This window comes from Arachis hypogaea, chromosome 18 (assembly GCF_003086295.3).
Source record: "Arachis hypogaea cultivar Tifrunner chromosome 18, arahy.Tifrunner.gnm2.J5K5, whole genome shotgun sequence".
Taxonomy (NCBI): Eukaryota; Viridiplantae; Streptophyta; class Magnoliopsida; order Fabales; family Fabaceae; genus Arachis; species Arachis hypogaea.
The window spans coordinates 4058934-4080602 of NC_092053.1; the positions used below are offsets into that span (position 1 = coordinate 4058934).

The 21669-nt window shown below is 35.0% G+C and overlaps 2 protein-coding genes across 4 annotated transcripts; both read left to right on the forward strand.

Moving 5' to 3' along the window:
• Positions 1 to 1593: 1593 nt before the first annotated feature.
• On the forward strand, positions 1594 to 3954 carry LOC112771794 (tetraspanin-3). Its single transcript, XM_025816614.2, has 2 exons — positions 1594 to 2208; positions 3358 to 3954. Exons 1-2 carry the CDS (start codon positions 1708 to 1710, stop codon positions 3700 to 3702), a joined length of 846 nt encoding a protein of 281 aa, XP_025672399.1. The 5' UTR covers positions 1594 to 1707; the 3' UTR covers positions 3703 to 3954.
• A 5622-nt stretch (positions 3955 to 9576) lies between these two features.
• On the forward strand, positions 9577 to 19948 carry LOC112770641 (carbamoyl phosphate synthase arginine-specific large chain, chloroplastic). Of its 3 annotated transcripts, none has more exons than XM_072225906.1 (7): positions 9577 to 10060; positions 11229 to 12724; positions 12807 to 12962; positions 14275 to 15837; positions 16256 to 16948; positions 17608 to 19165; positions 19514 to 19948. In XM_072225906.1, exons 4-6 carry the CDS (start codon positions 14500 to 14502, stop codon positions 19111 to 19113), a joined length of 3537 nt encoding a protein of 1178 aa, XP_072082007.1. In that variant the 5' UTR covers positions 9577 to 10060; positions 11229 to 12724; positions 12807 to 12962; positions 14275 to 14499; the 3' UTR covers positions 19114 to 19165; positions 19514 to 19948. The 3 variants fall into 3 exon arrangements, with proteins under 3 accessions (XP_072082007.1, XP_025670752.1, XP_025670751.1); XM_025814967.3 differs by having other exon boundaries at positions 12499 to 12724; XM_025814966.3 differs by having other exon boundaries at positions 12617 to 12724.
• Positions 19949 to 21669: the final 1721 nt, after the last annotated feature.

The window sequence follows — 21669 nt, forward strand, 5'->3', positions numbered from 1 at the left end:
GAATCAACCATGTGCACCCATTCCCAAACTCAGAACACTTGCCCACATAACGGCGATGATCAGACTCCACTACCTTGTACTGTACCCCTCGCCGGATGCTGTAAGTCTTCACACTTAACAGGGCCTCATCTTTATCCTGAAATTGCTGACCAACCTGGAACTCTGTCAGACCAGCAGTCCCTTCCGCATCTCTAGCTCCGAATCCAACAGAGTGTCCTGAAACACCCTCCTGCCTCATGGCATCCAGGTCCAAAGAGGAAAAATGTGGTGGATACTCCTGTGTGCCAGAACTAGAACCACTGAACGCCAATGCAGGCTCAGTCGCTCCAACCTCGTCGCCGCTGTCATCCTCAATCATATCCGGCTCGACGTCGTCCTCCTCTACATCACCCAACAATCCGTCTCCGACGCCAACCGGTGGAACGCCCTGTAAAGCGTTCGGCAGAATATCAACTGATCCTACCACGTCGCCTACTCCGTCATTGAGATCAACAGCAAAAGACGGGGAGGCGACAGGTTGGACCGCTGGCTCGTACACAGGGACGGACGAAGAAGCAACGGCAAGCCTGGAACTGGAACCGGCTGCCGCGGTTACAGTGGTGGTATTCCGGTTCGAACCCCCTGAGCTGGATACCACATCAACCAGCTTTGCCAACAACTCTGGTGTCCTCACCTCGGGAAACTGCCTCCGACATAGAAACATGACTTGCAGGTCCTCATCACTACCAATCGTGAAACAATCATACTTCACGGTATCCTGCAAGACCGTGATTGGAATGCGATAGAAAAACTTCTTAACCCGCTTCGCACCTTCCAGACCAAGTTTCATCAGCACAGATCTAACAAGGTCATCATAGCTCGTCGTTGGGTTCACGACAATACAGAGAGGATCCTTATCTGTGAACTTCACACCGGAGCGAGTTTTCTTCTTAATGGATCCTCTGTGGTGAACCAAAACCACAAAACTCTCCTCACTAGCCATCTTACACCCTCTAATGAGAACAACTCACGTTTACAACCATATATATACTGCTCTGTCTACCACTAAATCGAACCAGCCTGGTTCGAATTTGGGTTTGTGTAATTCGAACCAACTTGGTTCGAATTACTTGATTCAGCCTCTCTCTCTCTATAATTCGAACCAGCTAGGTTCGAATTACTAGCATTACTAAATTGAACCAACCTTGTTCGATTTATTTGAACCAGCTCCCCTTTGTAATTCGAACTGCATTGGTTCGAATTATTCATGAATAGAGTTTGAACCACTCTGGTTCGAATTATATAAATATGTGGTTTGGCTCATTACTGAAACGATTTTAGTTTTGGCTTATTTACGTAATTTTAGCCTGGCATTGGCTTATTATAGTTTTTTACCCTAAAAGTTACTTCTATTATATCAAAATAATTATATTAGTAAACATTATTCCTAGAGTTCTATATTTATATTTTTCTATCTTATATTTACATCTTCCTTATTTATTTAATTATTTTATAACAAGGATGATGAGGTTATTGGAGTAATTTTGTTGGATTAATGAATATGAACAGAATCTAGTGCACACCTGTCCTTAATAAATAATAATGCAGCGGGACTTGTCGTTTTATATTAATATAATCTAATATATTAGTCACACCATAGACCATAGTGTTGCAATAAATACGACACAGTACACCACTCTTTCTCCACAATTCTTGATCACCCGAAACATGAGGACCAGCAACCACTTGATTGGAGTACTGAACTTCTTAACGTTCCTGGTCTCAGTTCCGATCCTAGGCGGCGGAATATGGCTGAGCAGCAGGGCCAACAACACCGACTGCATGAGGTTCCTGCAGTGGCCATTGATCATCATCGGGATCACCATCATGGTGGTGTCCTTGGCGGGTTTCGCCGGCGCGTGTTACCGCAACACCTTCCTAATGAGACTCTACCTGGTGGTCATGTTCATCGTCATCGCGGTCCTCATAGGCTTCATAGTGTTTGCCTACGTAGTCACCGAAAAAGGGTCGGGCCAGGTGGTGCCGAACCGGGCCTACTTGGATTACTACCTGTCGGACTACTCGGGCTGGTTGGAGGAGCGGGTCGCCAGTGACTCATATTGGCCCAAGATAAGTTCTTGTATTAGGGATTCTAAGGTCTGTGCTAAGCTTTCTGCCGTTCCTGAAACTGCTGATATGTTCTACCAAAGAAAACTTTCTCCCATTCAGGTGCACTTTTTTATTTATTTTATATTTAACTCTTATATTCTTTTTCTTAAGTTAGTGTGTTGTATGAGTGTTTTTCAAAATAATTTGTTAATAAAAAAAGTCTAGGGTCATTAATTTTTTCAAATTCTGGCCAGCATGTAACTAACAAAGAAAAGTGAGCTATTGAATAAAATTTTACACCAATTTCATACCATTAAAATTATTATTGATAGCTATTTAATGGCTGCAAATTACAAAAGTTGCTGTCCCTAACACTCCTCTTAATATTTTATGTAACAAATAGCCTTATCTAATTTCTTATTGATTTATGGTTCCCATAAAGTTTAGGGTTGGTGATTATAAATGAAGCATGGGTGTAGGGTAGAGAAATAGAAAGAGTTACTTGTGCATGCACTTCATTGGATGGGTAGATCTGGACGGTGCTAGTGTAATAACTAATAAGATAACCCTCTGGCACGTGGGCCATGCTGGGGGCTTTGACTATTCATAAACCACCGAAAATTGTGTCACTCCACCAATCACGTGCATGCTACCCATGTTCGAATAGCAAGTACACTTTTTCCTTAAAATAATAATAATAATAATAATAATAATGAAATAAAACATTAATAAGCTCACGCATATATAGGATATTAGGATGTAGCAACATATATACAGTAAACATTATTTAATTTATAGAGATTAAAAAGCTTAAGTAAGCAGCTAAGGTTGTACCATAGATCAGTATAAAAGCAGTAGGATATCATTCATCCATGTCGTTGGTGAAGTCACGATCACATATGTTGAAATATCACCTAACAAGAATGATATCGTGACAGACAATCAGACACATAGGGTATGATAGAAAGATATTTAATTTCTTAAAGACCATGATTAATATTGCATAATGCGGGTTTATTTGGTATGAGTGTGACATGATTATTGGGGGCCTCCTAGCATGACTCACTGGCCACGTTGCTGATAACAAATGATAATACCTATTTACGTGATTGAACAAAATTTGTGGAATATCGCACTGTATTGCTTGAAAAGTAGCTATTCTATGTAGCAATATTTGAATAATTTTTTAGCTTATTGATAAAGTCATATGTAACATTACAGTTGAATTTAGCCTTTTTCTTGATACTCAATTTGTTGATGTGGTTGTAGTCTGGTTGTTGCAAGCCGCCAACAGAGTGTGGGTATGTGTACCAGAACGAGACAGTGTGGAACCAAGGCGGAGGCCTGGTTGGAACTGACCCTGATTGCAGCCGGTGGAGCAATGACCAGCAGATGCTCTGCTACTCGTGCGACTCTTGCAAGGCCGGCGTCCTCGCCAGCCTCAAGAAGAGCTGGAGGAAGGTCTCTGTCATCAACATTGTTGTCATGATCATCCTTGTCATCCTCTATGTCGTCGCTTACGCCGCCTACCGCAACAACCGCCGGATGGACAATGATGAGCCCTACGGTCAAGCAAGGATGACAAAGACACAACCTAGCGCCTTTCATCTCTAGCTCTCATAATCAATATCGTTTCTTAGTTAAACTACAAAGCATAAAGATTGTAACTTTTATCTGGTTTCATTGTGTAATTGGGTTTATTATGGATGATGTGTTAGATTTCTGCTTTGAGGGGAGTAATCATTTCATCATTTTGTAAATTACTGAGAATGAGATTATGAATTGACAGCCTTGTTTGTAGATTGAATTAGTAGAAGTACTTTAATTATTCATATAAATCCATAAAAGAGTGATATGTTTCACAGACTCCCCTCTGTACGATTGTTTTGAAAATTGAGCAAAATAACTTAAATATGAATTCTGTTTGGGTATGTTGTAATTTTTTGTGTGTACTTATGGTTGTTTTTGAGATGGGTGTCGCTTGATAGACAAAGAAAAATTTGAACAACGAACATGAGCTGATTTTTTAGCCCACTTAGGATTAAAAAATAAAAGCTATCCTAAATCTAAGTTTAAAAAATTCTTTTTAACTCTACTATTAAAAATTTTAATTATTCTATTCTTGTTTACTCTAATTACACTTTTTTCTAATCCAAATCCCGGGTACTGAATTAAAAATAAACATTCCGTTTGCATATGAAGAACAAACATCCCATTTACATTAAAAAGAAACATCTCATTTATATAAAGAACAAACACTCCATTTACATTAAGAATAAACATCTCATTTGCATGAAAAAATAACATCCACGTACATATATAAAATTTTTGCTGCATATCTTCTCACTGCACGTCCAGCATGTTGCTGTAGACGTAGCCCTTTAGATCCATACTGTGCGGTGTTGTAAGATTCATGGCGAAGATGGTGGAGGAAGAAGGGAAGAAAAAAACGAGAACCGTCATAAAATCTTGCGGTCAAAGCTGTGGGAGACGAGAACGGAATGAAAATTCTGCATTGCTTTGAACAATGCGTTAACGTCGAAGTGGTTGTCGTTGTTATCAACGGTAGTGGTGAGCAGCGAGCTGCAACAGTAAAGACGGGACTGCGGGAGTGCACGGTTGGCATGCGGATAGACAGCGCGAAAGATGACTCATGGAGCGATCGGACGTTCACAAAGATGTTTGGGGGAAGGGGTTAGCTGGAGGCTGGGTGGCGTCAGATCGGAGAAAGAGAAGTAAAGTGGCGTTTGGAGTGTCTATGCAGACCGAAAATGACAAATAAAGAAAGGAGGTTAAATTTAAATTGGGTGTGACTGTTAATTCTTATTTATTAAATTTTAAAATTTAAAATTTAAAATAGCTAATTAATGATTTAATTTATAATTTTAATTTTTTTTATTCTATTGTTCACATTATTTATTCGTTTTATTATCTATTTATACTTTTTTTTTTGGAATTATTGGATTGCTGTGATATTATTTTTGTTGTTGTTTTTTTTTTTTTAGCTATTTTAATTGTTGTCATGGTATTGATATGAGTTTATATTATTAAAATTGTTAATTTGGTAATTTGATAAATTATTGTTGAGATACCGCTCTTTGATTCTGTGATTATTATGTTATTGTATTTTTATCTAATTATTAATTTGAATAATTTTGATCTAATTTTATATTTTTAATCTTGTTAATTTAGTAGTTTGATAAACTGTTGTTGAGATATTCTGGAATTGTTAGGTTATTGTTATATTTTTGTTTAATTATTAATTTAAATAATTATTTTAAAATAAGTTCATGTTTTTGAATTTGTTAATTTGATAAATTACTGTTGTTGTAGTATTATTTTTTTATTTTGTGATTGTTAATTTGTATAATTGTAATTTTAATTATTGTAAATTTGTATGTAGATGAAATTATAATATTATAATTAATATAATATTTTTAATTTATATCATATTTTAAAATTTATATTAGATTATAATTATATTTTAATGTATTTATTATATTTTATTTATTATTTTATTATAAAATAATTATTTCAACTGAACCACAGTTAAATCAATTAAACCAATAAATTTATAAACTAATAACTAAAAGTGATTCAATGATGGATTTAATTTTTAAAATCTTGGTTCCAACTTCCAACTCTCTCTCCCTTCTCTTTTTATTTTCATCAAAGTCTAAGGTAATTTCTTTTCTCCCTCTTCTGTTACTGTTACAATTTTTGTTTTATTTTTAATCTATATTTGCTCTTTCTTATGGTGATTTATATTTTTTTTATTAACTTGTTTTGATTATTAACTTAATAAATTCGTATTGTGGTGTTGTTCTTGACTTTATGATTGTTAAATTGTGTTGTTTTTTATATTTTAATAATTTGTTAATTTGATAAAATTATTCTTGTGTAGATTTGTTATTCTTGATTTTAATTTAATTATTATTTTTATTTTAGTTCATGTGTCTTAATTAATTATTTTTTTGTTATTTGATTTTTGAATTTGTATTTAGATAAAATTATAATATTATAATTAATGTAATATTATTAATTTAGATGATATTTTAAAATTTATATAAAATTATAATTATATTTTATTATTTTAGTATGTATTTATATTTTATATATATTTTATTTCAGTGGCTTAACTCTCTATATCTCTATAGTAAAAATAACCATCCACTTAAAAATAAAAATAATATTTTAATTATATATTACTAAATCCAATCCAATCAAAATAATCATCTGCATAAAAATTAAAATAACCATCCGCATACCTACTAAAATGATCACCCTAAATTGACCATTAAAATAGAAGAAGAAGGAGATAAATAAATAGAAAAAGCAACTATGATCATCTAATAATTTAACACATGAGTCTTATGATTTGATCTAATCATAAAACTAGAGAAACAAAAAATGAAAAAATGTAACGCGTGCGTTACATATACCATACTCACACGATTAATTTAAAAAGCGGCATCGTTGAGCTTTTGGCAGCATATGCGGAACCCATGGCAGTGTGGGAGTCTGTGGCGATGTCGGCGGCACGGTCGGCTAGGGACTGCAACGGCACAAGTGAGAGAGACGAGCAACAGACACGCGACGGGGAGGTAGGACTTGCCGTCCGCGATGATGGCTGTTGGGAGAGGGCACGAAAACAGCGGCAGAGGACGAGGCGCGTCGGCTTGACTGGCGGATGTGAAGGCGGTGTCGATGGGAGGCTGCGGTGGCGTCGGTATGACCGGTGGAGAGTGCAGCAGCGTGATGTGAGGACCAGAGAAGATGACGGCAAATTTTAGACGTGTATTGGAGGTTATGGTGAAATTAAGAATAACTGTTCATACTGTAAGTGAGTTTAAATGTTAATCTTAATTTTTGAAATTTAAAATTTAAAATTAAATAATTAATGATCTAATTTTTAATTTTAATTTTAATTTTTTTAATTCTATTATACATATTGTATACTAAAATTGTCTCCTCCTACTTTTTCATATATAATAAGATTACATTGACAAGTGCGAAGTTTAATTATTTAACTATACGATAAGTGGCATCCAAAAAAGTAAAGATAAAATAGAAACTTCAAAGCATATATATGACAAGAAGAAGAACTTGACTTTGGGCGGGTTCTCTCTGTTGGGATATGAATTCAAACATGAAAAAGGATTTTATAATTCAAACATTCCAAATCAGAGCTTACTAAAAAAAGGTTTTATAATTCAATTCTATTCTGGACTTTCTCTATCTCTCTCTTCTCTTCTTTTTGTTCTTTATCAATATGATTGATTCAAAATACAGAGATATTACCGGCAAGGAAAAAGAGGGAGCTCGTCGGTGATGAAAGCAATAACTGACAGAAAAGATAGAGAATGGCGGTAATCAATGCTGTGGTTAGGAGAGTGTCTGGCGAAAAACAAAGAAGACACGGCAGAGGTTTTGAATCTGTTTTCGACGAGTAGCAGAGATGGATAACAATAAGTTAGAGGTGACGGTGGCTGTTGATGCCGCTTTAAAGAGAAAGAACAATGGCAGGGGTTAGGGTGTTGCTGCCGTCAATCAAGAAAGAGCAGTTGACAACAAGTTCACGACACCGGTCAAGAGGATGGAGAACTCTGAGATTCATATACCATCCATATTTTTTGCAGAAGTAATTTTTCTATTTTTAAAAGTAAAATTTTATTATTTTTTTAAATAAAATTATAGAAAATGCCGTTAGGGTTCGCGCCGGAGAAAGGTGCGATGGTTTCACCAGGCGTTCCGGCATGCCAGTGGAAGATATAAATTTTGAGCTTGAAAACAATTCTAAATTTCTTTCAAATGCTACAACTGAAGTTTGTACCAATTGGCTATAGCATATGCTTAATTAATTTTATCTAGTATATACAAATTTCAACATTTAAATAACTTAGGTTGCAGGTTTAATACAGAAGAAGGCATGGTGTGTTACTATATTTATGCTCATGTTCGTTAGAAATCATTTAAACTAGTGGTTGAATAGACATTTTCCTGATCTGCATTTAAAAGTGCATCTATAAACATGTGCCCATTGAATTATTAGATTGCATAAATAATAGAGAACTTATCTAATATATTGTTTTCTTTCATTACTTAATGTCGAGTTTTAGTTTCTTATGAGTGCAGTATTAATAAATCTTTTGATTGCTGATCAGGTGGTTTGTATCTTTTTGAAACTATTACTAAATTATCCTTTATTTTGTAAATTTTTTGTCTTTTATACTCATATGTGAGGACTCAATTATATGAAAAACTAAGAAGAATAAAAAAAATTGAGATATCTACAGTACCCTATCATCTATGTAGACAATTTTTGCTTTCCAAATTCCAAGGATATCCCTCATTAGATTATTTATATTGTTTTTGTGCTTTTCAAATTCTAAGCATATCCGGTATCCCTCATTATTTACATTGTTATTGATTCACAGAACAATATTGTGCATTGGATTAGACTCACAATAGCTCAGTGGTTAGTAGAATTACTATTTTTATTGGCAAATGATATTTAAGAAAAAAAAAATCCAATTGATTTAGTGTACTCTTAATAATAAATAATTACTTAAGGTGCTAAGAAAATAGGTTCTTTCATATGTACTTATGCAGTATGCTTTTGTTTGTGTGAAGAAGAATCATTATATGAGTTCATAATGACCGTATTACTTCAAAAGAAAGTTATCCCTTTTAAATTAAAGATTTTCATTTGACTTTTTTATTACAAACAGAGGAGAAACAAATTTTGAGAACTGCAGCTTTTAGGAATCTAATTGCTTTTGCTTGACCTAGTAAACTTGAAAATAAAACATGGTGTTTTAACTATACCATATATCCTTTCTTTCTATCTTTGTTTTATAAGTTAAAAATTTTTCATTTCAAATTTTACTGCTCTTTCGTGGGATTAAGTTTTTGTTGCAAACTGCTCCATTTTGATGTAAATATGTTTTTGTGAATTTTGGATTGAGGTCATGTGTGAGTATGATATTGTTATCTTTCACTATTGTTAACCTTTGCCCAATGCTTGATTTGGCTTTTTTTTAGATTGTGCTCTCTTTTTATTACTTATTTATTTATTTGTTTTCTTTTCACTCTCAAAATCTATGTAAGATAAGAAGGCAAACTAGGATACAAAGAAAATATACATGATTTCTTACAAAAATATACCTGATTTCTTTTTACTCTAATTTAATATTTTTGCTCTAGAATATATTTGCTACTAAAATCATAATTTCTTATATGATTGTCGGCATAATTTTTTTTACATAATTTCTTACCATCAAAGAAAATATGCAGAGATAGTGATCAATAACAATGTTCTGAAAAGACTGGTCAGTTCGACCGGTGTAACCGTGAATCAGCAACAGTTACGGTCCGTTTGCCTCCTAAAACCATTTCTCTAAAAGTCAGAGGAGAACCGTCGAACCGGCCGGTTGAACCGGACAGGGAATCGACCGGTTTAAAAGAAACGGCGTCGTTGCCAAATTTGCTTACTCTTGGTTGTTGGTTCTGAAGCTCCTTCGTTTCTTTGTCCCTTTCTCCCTCCCTTTCTTTCATTCACAGAAACTCAGCCAAAAAACCCGCACTGTAAGCCTACACCACCGCCGCCATAAGGAGTGGCATACTGCCGCCGTCCGTCCGTCTATCTAGCTTCCCTCGTGCTCCAAGTCTTCAACCCCCGTTCGCTGTCACCGATCGCAGCTGCTTCCTCGAGCTCGGCGTCCGTCGTCTTTGTCTGCTCAGCCTCGCTTCCGCCGCCGTTGGTTGCCGTTAACGTTCGCGTCTTCGTTCAGCCGTCGTCTTCGTTCGCGTTCTTCGCCGTTCAAGTTTGCTCGGGGTTCACCGTTCGCGTTCACTCGCCGTTCACCGTTCGGGTTCGCGTTCGTCTGGAAGCCACGTTGCCCTGCTTCAAACTCTGCGACCAACCCGCGCGCTCCACCTAGCCGTCGAACTGCTCTCTTTTGTCGCCGCCGTGAGTTTCCTAAACCCACCACCAGACAATACACTCACACAACACCAATACTCTGCTTCAAACTCTGCAACTTCTTATTTCTATTACAATAAGTAACTATTTGATTTAGCAGTGGTTTGGATTTTTTTATAGACTGAATTAAAGTATACAATAGTTATGTTCTCTTCTCTATCACATTGATACTAAGCTTTGAATTCTCTTATTTAGTTTCAAGTTTACCGCACTCAACATGTTTGATGAAATGCTTTAACCATATTTCGTGTTGGTTTATATCATTTCTAGCTTTTAGAAACTTAGTAAGTTGATTGCATGTGAAATTAGAATAATTGGATCTTAGTAATTAGGAAATTTTAGCTGCACAAATAGCATCTTTGTAGAAAACATATTAGCATGATGATTCCACTTGCATTAGTGTTCTTCTGGTAAATTTTAACTGGTAGTGTGAACTTGTTAATTTGCTAATTGTTCTTGTGTTGTTGTTCTGTTGTTCTTCTGTTATTTTTATTTTATTTTTTTGTTGTTGTGATTTTCTGTTCTTGAACTTGTTAAGTTGATAATTTGCTAAATTGTTGGGCTGCTGTTGTTTTAATTTGCTAAATTGTTAGGTTTCTGTGATTTAATTTGTTGGATTTTCTATTTAGGTCTTGTTCTTGTTTATTTGCTAAATTGTTGTTGTGTATTTATTGTTGTCTTTGAGATTCTTGCTGGATATTGGTGATCATTGATTTATTATATGCTTCATGTTTTCATTGTTTTCTTCTTCTGAAGGAAAAAAAATTCTGTTTTCATTGTTTTGTTGATTGTTTGTTTTGTTTCAGAAATTAATTTTTTGTGATCAATGCTCAAACTCTAAATGCTGTTCTGTTGGTTTTGCAGTGTTTGTTTTGTTTCAGAAATCAATTTTTTGTTATCAATGCTCAAACTCTGAATGTTGTTCTTCTGTTTTTGTTTTGTTTCATAAATCAATATTTTGTGATCAATGCTCAAACTCTGAATGTTGTTCTGCTGTTCTTGTTGTTTCAGAAATCAATTTTTTGTGATTAATGCTCATACTCTGAATGTTGTTCTGTTTTGTTTTAAGGCTGTGTTTAGAAGAGGTGATTAATTTCTGAGTGTTGTTTTGTTTTTGTTTTAAAGCTGTGTGTTGTGTTCAATTTTCATTTTGTAGGAAATTCTTTGAGGTATATAAGAATTAAGAAGGAAGACTATTTTAATGGTATTATTCTGTTGATTCTGGTATGCTACAAGCTTGAACATAGAATTGAAGAGAAAAACCCTTTATTATTTTATCATTGGCCTATTTTTGGCATTGCATATCATTGTAGTTTGTTTATTCATTGAACTAGTTGTTTATGATCTCCTTTTGAAGTAAAAAAATGCAGTAGAAGAGTGTTTAGAACTAGTTGCTTTATTCATTGAATTTTTATAGAATCAGGTGTTTATTATAAAACGGTTTTTCCGGTTGAACCGGTTGAACCAATAAACTAATAAACCAATAACTAGAACGGTTTGATGATCGGTCCGGTTTTCTAAACCTTGGTCAATAATGAATTGCTTTATATTATGGCAGTTTCAAAGACATCATAGCCAGGCACAATTTGCGGAAGCATTGTATGGTGATCTGGCATAGTATAAGATTTTAATCATTAAATGGATTAATGCTGATAGATTTTAATCATTAAATGGATTAATGCTGATAGATTTTAATCATTAAATGGATTAATGCTGATTTTAGAGGGTTATTTGATACAGTACATACAAAATTCTCTTTGTTGATTTTCAATTCTTTTGCATTTCATTTTTCTAAGTTGTCCATCATTTTAAATTACAATGACGGTGGTGATAGAAAAGTTGGTTTAATTTGTCTCAAGATATATGCATAGATGATGTCAAAATGTGATCATAATTGTCCATTTTATTGTGTTCAAGTTAGTACTTTGTTGTGGTTATATATGAAAATGGCAACTGCAAATAAAATAGAAGCTTTGTAACTAACAAGTAATGGCTAGATGCATGTTTGAGGTTAAATAGAAGCAGCTTGATTTATTCCATTTTTGCATAATTATCATTGTAAGTAGAGCATTTTAATAGGCAACAATATTGGTATTCTTAAGGTCCTTTATTGAATTTAATTTAATAAGCATTTTTAAATGAGTATATTGTAAGTAAAGCGTTCTATGCTGTTCTGATAAATGATATTGCTGCAATGTAGTTTAATTAAGTTCTATGCTTAGTTCTATCTTTGCATGTGTGTAATTCTAAAATTAAAATTGATAAAGTTTGACGAAAGAAAACACATTGTTGTTGCTCAATCTGAAACGTGATCTAATGGCTTTCTTTTTCATATTTATAAATGCATCAGTTTTCTTTTGTGAAGCTACCTTTGTCACTATGATGCAAAATTTTTAAGTGAACATAATACTTTTTCTTTTGGACAGTAATCTGTTCACAAACTCCAGTTGGTTTGCATTCCAAGAAGATAGAATTGACCAGATTGGAACAAACAATATAGTTAGCATGAACAGATTTTTGTCTAAATCCTAAATTGAATTTCAGCCAGGGAGAGAAAAACTATCTGCCTGTAAGGATCTTGGAGCTGATGTTGTCATCAATTATACGATAGAGACTCCATTGCATGAGTGAAGGAAGAAACAGGAGAGAAAGGTATATCATTCTCTACTTTTGTAATTGATTTGTGCAATAGCTGAAGCTTCTATATCAGTTGCTACTGCTTGTATTGCTGTAGGTTTTGATGTCATATAGATCAAATTGTGGGATTATACCTTCAGCAAAACCTGGACAGTTTAAACTTTGATGGAAGGCTTTTGCTCATTAGCATAATGGGTGGAGGCTATAGAAGTAAATATTAACAGTATGCTCAATAGACACCTCACAACTCAGGGTATGGCAAATATTTTCATTGATTTATTGACATTATATTAGGGAAGAGAATTTTTTAGTGTTCTCTTTTAAATGTTTGATTAGTTTAAAATCAGTTTCATTTTTATAAACTTCAATGAATCTTATAATGTATTTCATCTGTGTTGCCTATGCATAGATTTTGAATTTCTACTGTACTTGGTAGTTGTTTTGTTTCAATTAAGAAAATAGTTGCATTTATTTTATTTTTTCAATTTATTTTGATATTGTATCTTGAAAGTTGAAACTAGGAAAGTTCAGGTGCCTGTGAATATGATTTGATGATTTTCTGTATAATAGTTGTAAAAATTTAATGATTAGAGTAAAATGATACATAAAATGGCTAATATGATATTTTTTTTTGTTATAAAAGCTTTAAATTTAAGTATATCATTAGTCTCTTATGTAATTTTGAGTATATGGTTTTTTTTTTTTTTTGTGAATTCTATCAAATAGCCAGAGAGATCCGAGAAAGTAGGAACATGTGAAGATTGGATCATATCAAAATTCTTTGCTTTTCACTAATTCACTATTTTTCTTATAATTATTATTTGTTGTTATTAATAATGATCTTTTTTATAGAATGAAAAAATATATTTGATCTCACATATAATTAATTTTTTTTTTTTTTTAATTTTAAGATTTGTGTACTTGATGATGGTGGTGTATTATTATGACTAATTTTGTAGGGAGTACTTTTGTCTTTTTATTTTTAGATAAATAAATAAAACACAGTCTTAACTGTTATCATGGTAGATAATAATTCAAACATTTTTTTATTTTATTTAAAATTTCGGTGGAAGAGAACATACTACAATGAAAGATAAAATATATTTACGAATTTATTAATAATAAATATCTAAAAGAAATGTATTAACTATTAAGTGATTAATTTTTTTTATTCTAACTGTGTACATCTTTTTTTAATAAATACTGTTTTGACATTGGTATTTTCTTAACAATTATATACGGATTTATTATTTTTGTTAATTAAAAAATTTAAATATATAATTAATTAATAACAATTGTATTTTTATATAGATGTCAAAAATGTTTGGTATACGAATCATATTTGTTTTTGTGTTGTAATTTAATTAATATAATTATTTTTCTATTTTTCTACTAAAAATATTAACTTTTTTTAAAATGACACACAATATATTAAAATACATAATACTATAATAGTCTATATTTTATAAATATGCTTAATAATATATGTTTAGGAGTTTAAAAGCTATCCTCAATTATTCAAGTTATACTTATAATTATAATATAATTTTTATATTAATGGACAGGTACCAAGTACCCACAAATTTGTAGCTAGCTGTTCCAGAATCAATTCTTGACGGCGACGGAGCACCATCAAAGAGACAAAGACAGAACCCACTAAAAAGAAGAAAGAAAGAAAAAAAAAAGTTGGCATCATCATTTCAATTTGAGCACTCCACACACTTCAGTTCACTCTCTCCAAAACCCTAAACCCTCTTTCTCTCTCCGCTCCTTCCTCCGTCGGAACCGTAATGGGAATGGGACACTGTATTACCCACCTCGACAAACTCCCTCTCACCTGCCTCTCCCATTCCCCTTCCTTCTCCTCCTCCACTTCTTCTCACTTTAAACTTTTTGCACCGAAAACAACCTTCCGAACCCGCTTCTCCCCCCTTCCTACAACCTATGGTAAAAGGAACTCCATTTTCTGTTCTAACGAACACCGCCATGTGTCCTCTACTGCCGCCGCAGCAGCTGTTGCTGCTCCCGTTCCCGCTGCTGACACCGCGACAAAGGTTGGAAAACGGACAGACATAAAGAAGATCCTGATCCTTGGAGCTGGACCAATCGTGATTGGTCAAGCGTGTGAGTTCGATTACAGTGGAACGCAAGCATGCAAGGCTCTCAAAGAAGAAGGGTATGAAGTTATTCTAATAAACTCGAACCCTGCTACTATAATGACTGATCCTGATATGGCTGATAGGACCTATGTTACCCCTATGACCCCTGAATTGGTTGAGCAGGTTCTCGAAGCTGAGCGCCCCGACGCTCTGCTTCCCACCATGGGTGGCCAAACCGCCCTCAACCTCGCTGTGGCGCTCTCTGAGAGCGGCGCCTTGGAGAAATACGGTGTGGAATTGATTGGGGCAAAGCTGGAGGCTATTAAGAAGGCTGAGGATAGGGATTTGTTTAAGCAGGCTATGAAGAACATAGGGATTAAGACCCCGCCTTCCGGGATAGGAACCACAATTAGGGAGTGTATGGAAATTGCCAATGAGATTGGCGAGTTTCCGTTGATCATTAGGCCTGCTTTTACGTTAGGTGGAACGGGTGGTGGGATTGCATACAATAGGGAAGAGTTTGAGGAGATTTGCAAGGCTGGGATTGCTGCTAGTTTGACTAGTCAGGTTTTGATTGAGAAGTCCTTGTTGGGGTGGAAGGAGTATGAGCTTGAGGTTATGAGGGACTTGGCTGACAATGTGGTTATTATATGTTCCATTGAGAATATTGATCCCATGGGAGTTCATACCGGTGACTCAATCACTGTTGCACCTGCACAGACCCTTACTGATAAGGAGTATCAGCGCCTTCGAGATTACTCCATTGCTATAATTAGAGAGATTGGGGTGGAATGTGGGGGATCCAATGTGCAGTTTGCTGTCAACCCTGTGAATGGTGAGGTGATGGTGATCGAGATGAATCCGAGAGTCTCAAGGTCCTCGGCCTTGGCGTCAAAGGCTACCGGATTTCCGATAGCAAAAATGGCAGCAAAGTTGTCTGTAGGCTATTCACTGGATCAAATCCCAAATGATATAACAAAAAAGACACCGGCTAGTTTTGAGCCCTCCATAGATTATGTGGTTACAAAGGTTAGTGACTTGTTGATAATTTCATCATGCATTTTCACTTTTGAATGTAGTTTGGTTGTTGAACATTTACAGCAGAACTAATGTAAATTCTATTTATGTCGAGGGCTTCTATTTTATTAGTTTCTTCGGCAGCATTATTGCATCCTTTATATGCTTGTAGAAAAAGTCTCGGTTGTTGATATAGTGTATTTTAAGTTCTGAATCTTCCTGCCTTGTAGTTTATCTTGAAGTTTTGTTTGCATCAGCCAGTCACAGAGCTGTAATCTGATAAACCAACATTTATGCTAGGGTATCAAATTTCAGTATTATCTTGATGAATCATTGATAATATCTGTTTTGTTGTATGTTCGATAATTTTTATTCAAACTTGTTTCTTAATCTCATATGTACTTTTCTGCCACGGTTATTTATATTTCAGATTCCTCGGTTTGCTTTCGAAAAGTTCCCTGGTTCAAAGCCAATATTGACAACGCAGATGAAGTCTGTTGGTGAGGCAATGGCTGTAGGTAGAACCTTCCAAGAGTCCTTTCAAAAAGCTGTCCGCTCACTGGAACACGGATACCCTGGATGGGGTTGTTCAAAAGTGAAAGAGTTGGACTATGACTGGGAACGATTGAAGTATAGTCTTCGAGTTCCTAACCCTGAACGCATCCATGCCATATATGCTGCAATGAAAAAAGGCATGAGCATTGATGAAATTTTCGAGCTGAGTTATATTGACAAATGGTTTCTCGCTCAGCTCAAGGAGCTAGTTGATGTGGAAAGTTTCTTGATGTCCCACAATTTGTCTGATTTGACAAATGTTGATTTCTACGAGGTTAAGAAAAGAGGGTTTAGTGATAAACAGATAGCATTTGCAACTAAATCTGCTGAGAAGGAAGTTCGGTTCAGGCGACTGTCTCTGGGTGTTACTCCAGCATATAAGCGAGTTGATACTTGTGCTGCAGAATTTGAAGCTAATACTCCTTATATGTATTCCTCTTATGATTTTGAGTGTGAATCAGCTCCCACTAAAAGAAAGAAGGTTTTAATTTTGGGTGGTGGACCAAATAGAATTGGCCAAGGGATTGAGTTCGACTATTGCTGTTGTCATGCATCCTTTTCTCTTCAGGTGTGTTTTCTTCTATTTTATGTTGATTAAATTCCACAGATCTGAATATTCCTGCTTTATTGGTTGCAAATTTGCGTCTCTGAAACCAATTAAAAAGAGAATACATAACTCTTCTTTATGTCTTTGCTTGCTTCATTTTTTTCTCTCTGAAAGTGAAACTGTTAACTTGAAAGTTTTTATTAAGGGACGAAATTCGTCAATATTCTGAAATCTGTTGGTAAAAATAAAAATTCCTTCAATCAATCTTTTTGTAGTGAACTGTCTTTTTTTTTTTTTTTGCAGTGACTTATTTTTATTTCCCAAGTATATTTTTGTTAGATAGCAAAAGGCTTAAAACCTAGATTATAAACTCTACACATTGAGCACGTACTACATTTTTTATTTTTTAAAAATATTTCATTAATAAAAAATAATTTATGTATAAAAAATTACATAAAAGATATTAAATAAATACCCTAAATGTAAATAAAAAAGAAGAAAAAAAGAAAAATTGTATGACCTAATTAGTAACGATATGAAAACATTAATTATTTATGAAAACACTTTCAATATCATGATGACAACTGTCTATTGGCTTGGTATGTGTCCTGGCTTTCGGTTTGGCATATGCTTTTAAAAGGATTAATCTTCCTGTTCTCTGTCTCTCTCTATATTTGCAGGATGCAGGATATGAGACAATCATGGTGAATTCAAATCCTGAGACAGTCTCTACAGATTATGACACCAGTGATCGTCTATACTTTGAACCCTTAACTGTTGAAGATGTTTTGAACATTATTGACTTGGAAAGGCCTGATGGTATTATTGTGCAATTTGGAGGTCAAACACCATTGAAATTGTCTCTCCCCATACAACAATACCTGGATGAACACAAGCCAGCATGTGCCAGTGGGCTTGGTCATGTTCGCATTTGGGGAACATCCCCTGATTCCATAGATGCTGCTGAGGACAGAGAAAGGTTCAATGTGATGCTCAATGAATTAAAGATTGAACAGCCAAAAGGAGGAATTGCCAGGAGTGAAAAAGATGCACTCGCCATTGCGGAAGAGATTGGATACCCAGTTGTTGTTCGCCCTTCCTATGTTCTGGGAGGTCGAGCAATGGAGATTGTTTATAGTGATGATAAACTTGTGACTTATCTTGAAACTGCTGTTGAGGTGGATCCAGAACGCCCTGTATTAGTTGACAAGTATTTATCTGATGCCATTGAGATTGATGTTGATGCACTGGCTGACTCACATGGCAATGTGGTCATTGGTGGGATAATGGAGCACATTGAACAGGCTGGGGTACATTCCGGTGACTCTGCCTGCTCTATTCCCACAAGAACTGTTCCATCTTCTTGCTTGGAGACAATCAGGTCATGGACTGAAAAATTGGCGAAACGACTGAATGTCTGTGGGCTCATGAACTGTCAGTATGCAATTAATAATTCAGAGGAGGTATTTTTGCTTGAGGCCAACCCTCGTGCTTCTCGCACTGTCCCATTTGTATCAAAAGCAATAGGCCACCCATTGGCTAAATATGCTTCCCTTGTCATGTCTGGAAAGTCTCTCTATGATATACAGTTCACAAAAGAGGTCATTCCTAAATATGTGTCCGTCAAGGAAGCTGTTCTTCCCTTTTCAAAATTTGCAGGCTGTGATGTGCTTCTAAGTCCTGAGATGCGAAGTACTGGTGAGGTCATGGGTATTGACTCTCTGTATAATACTGCATTTGCTAAGGCTCAAATTGCTGCCGGCCAGAAGTTACCAACTTCTGGTATTGTGTTCATTAGCTTAAATGATTTAACGAAACCTCACCTTGAGAAGATTGCAAAGACCTTCGTCGAGGCAGGTTTTAAGATTGTTGCTACTTCTGGAACGGCTCATGCTCTTGAATCAGCTAATATCCCAGCTGAGAGAGTGCTGAAGATGCATGAAGGTAGGCCTCATGCTGGTGACATGATTGCCAATGGAGACATTCAGCTGATGGTGATAACGAGTTCTGGTGATGCACTTGATCGGATAGATGGTTTAGCTCTTAGAAGGATGGCTTTGGATTACAAGGTTCCTATTGTCACAACGGTTAACGGAGCTATAGCAACTGCTGAAGCAATAAAGAGTTTGAAGTCCAATTCTATCAAAATGATTGCTCTTCAGGACTTCATTGAGCATAAAGAGTGAGAATAGTTTTGCAGGCAGCCTCTTTCTCTCAGCGGCTATGTGATAGATACCAGTAAGCTTTGTTTTTCCTCTTAGTATTTGATATAATTCGGAATGTGTGGCATATCCTGAGCTTGAAATGAATATATGGATACTTTTTGTTTTATTTAGTTTCATATGTAATTAAGGTTGCTAAAATGTACTTCCAACACATCATATCTCCATTTATAAAGAGAAATAAGAATTTCATGTTTTTTAAGGATTATAACTTTTGAGTTAAAAACTCTCTCCATAGTTCGTATCCGTACTTTCTTTCTCTCTTGAATTAAAATGAACTTGAAGAATCTTCTATTGTGTTTGGTAATTTTGGACGGATCTACTTCATTATACATTGACTGTGGTTAAAATTCACCTGTTGCAGATTATTGAGAGATTGTACATCACATCTTGCTTAATTTGGGAGAGTGGCAATTGTATCTGGATTGAGATGCTTTCATTTGTAGAATCAAAACAGACCAAAACAAATATGAAAGGACATGTAGTATGTTGACCTGTTCCCAACTCCTCCGCATAGAGCAGTTCTTTACTCCATTTTTGATGGTAAAGTTTTCGATTTGTAGTATCTTGACCTGACTCCTCATAAAAGCAGTTGTCATGTTTTGCAAAAGCTTTTGTAACATGCTGGATTCAACTTCTTTGTAATTAATCATTTTAATATAATATGCCGCACCTAGTGTGATGTTGCTTACCCTTATCAAGCGACACACTAAAGTCTCGAACTATAGACTCTTGAAGAGTGTGGACATGCCTAAAGCTAATAAATGTGAATGTATGGAATTAATTGTATGGTTTTTAATCTCCTTTTGTATTCTTCTCTTCTCTTGTATTAGTTAATGCAGTTGTTGAGGATGCATCCATGAAGACCTTGACCTTAAGTTTATGGTTTTAGATTTTGAAGCTATGCCTTTGATTGATGCAATAGAGATTGCAAGAAAAAATGTTTCAACTTCCAGTCGTATCATGTACATTAATCCGATTGAATCCGATTGCGGCAAATTACTGGATCCTGCAATAGCTTTTGACTTTTTCTTGTCAGATTTTGTAGGCGAATGTTGATGGCATTGGACTTGCAAGTAATTCAATAATCCTTTAAACACTCGTTGAGCTTTCGCTATTTAATATCAACTGGGATTATCTCATGTAACTCTAATGACTAAAAGGACATCTAAGAACAATAAATAAATTTCATTTTCAAAAGAAAAGTGAGAAATAAAGAACTTGGAATTGAGTAAACTAATAGAACTCCTCGCCAGGGAGAGTTATTACAAAAAATAAATAGCAAACTATTTTCGGCTTACTCTTCTCCCTGTTTTCTTTTTTAATCAGCAGTCTAAGTGGGTAACTGCTAGCAATTTAGAGGAACTTGTAACCGCGTGGGCCTAATGCTACCGTTTCTAGAGCACTGACATAGAACTTTGCATAAGCTTAAGTCTTTCTAATTTTGACAACTTTCACCCACTACAAATTTAGCATATTAAATTGACTTTAAGTTCTTACTAGAAATATTATGTTAAAAAAAAAAAAAAAGCTTTGGAATAATATTATGTTCATCATACATCATATATTTGTATCCGTAATTAAGGAGTCAAATAATATTTCCCTTGACCAATATGGTTTTGGAATTTTTAGGTCAAGTCTTGAGAATGTTTCTGATCACGGTCTTGATCGCACAACTCTCTCTCTCTTCTTCTAGTTTGTAGATGCCTTGTTGATCACGGTTTAATTAAGATGATCAAACTCCAACCAAAAATGGCTACATGGAGTTTGCATTTATTAAGAAGCAGATGCATGAGGATGAAAGGCAGTAACTAATAATAAATGCACTCATAATCTACAAGGACAAACATGTTATAAATAATGTACTAGTGTTAGTAGGACCGTTATTCAACATGATTTCTTTATATTCCTTGCATGGCAGGACAGGTTATTACTATTATTATGATGAATGCAGGGTAGGGACTAATTAGGGACCCCCACCTATCAACTAATAATAATAGTTCGGGGTGGAACTTGCAATTTTGACTGGTTAGATGCAACCTTTCATTTATAGCATTTTACATTCATCTAGTTGGCTAATAATGTAATGATCACATTCACATATATGACTATATAGTACTTGTTTCTTATTTACCCTGGTGTCACATTGTACTGTGAATGACCCCTATCTATTTTTTCTGTTTTTCACACTATAGAGATGTTGCCTTCTTAGCCAGCTAATATTACTATCTAAACATTTGTGATTAATCTAAAACGGGTTTAAGCAAATGTCACATTCGTGCCATAAAGAATGTACCATTATCCAATTGGAGTGTGTCCACATTTTTCATATTCAATTATTTTACGTAGCAGAGGGGTGGAGTGACTTTGTTATGGAAAAAGTATAGTTGTATGGACCTAAAAGGAAAAAAAAGGTTACAGTGTTATGTAGTAGGAGTAAACCATAAAGCGAAGTTGGCTAATGTTGTTGTTGTTAAGGTCAACACGCAAATGACTCTAGCCAAGATCATAGAGCCAATG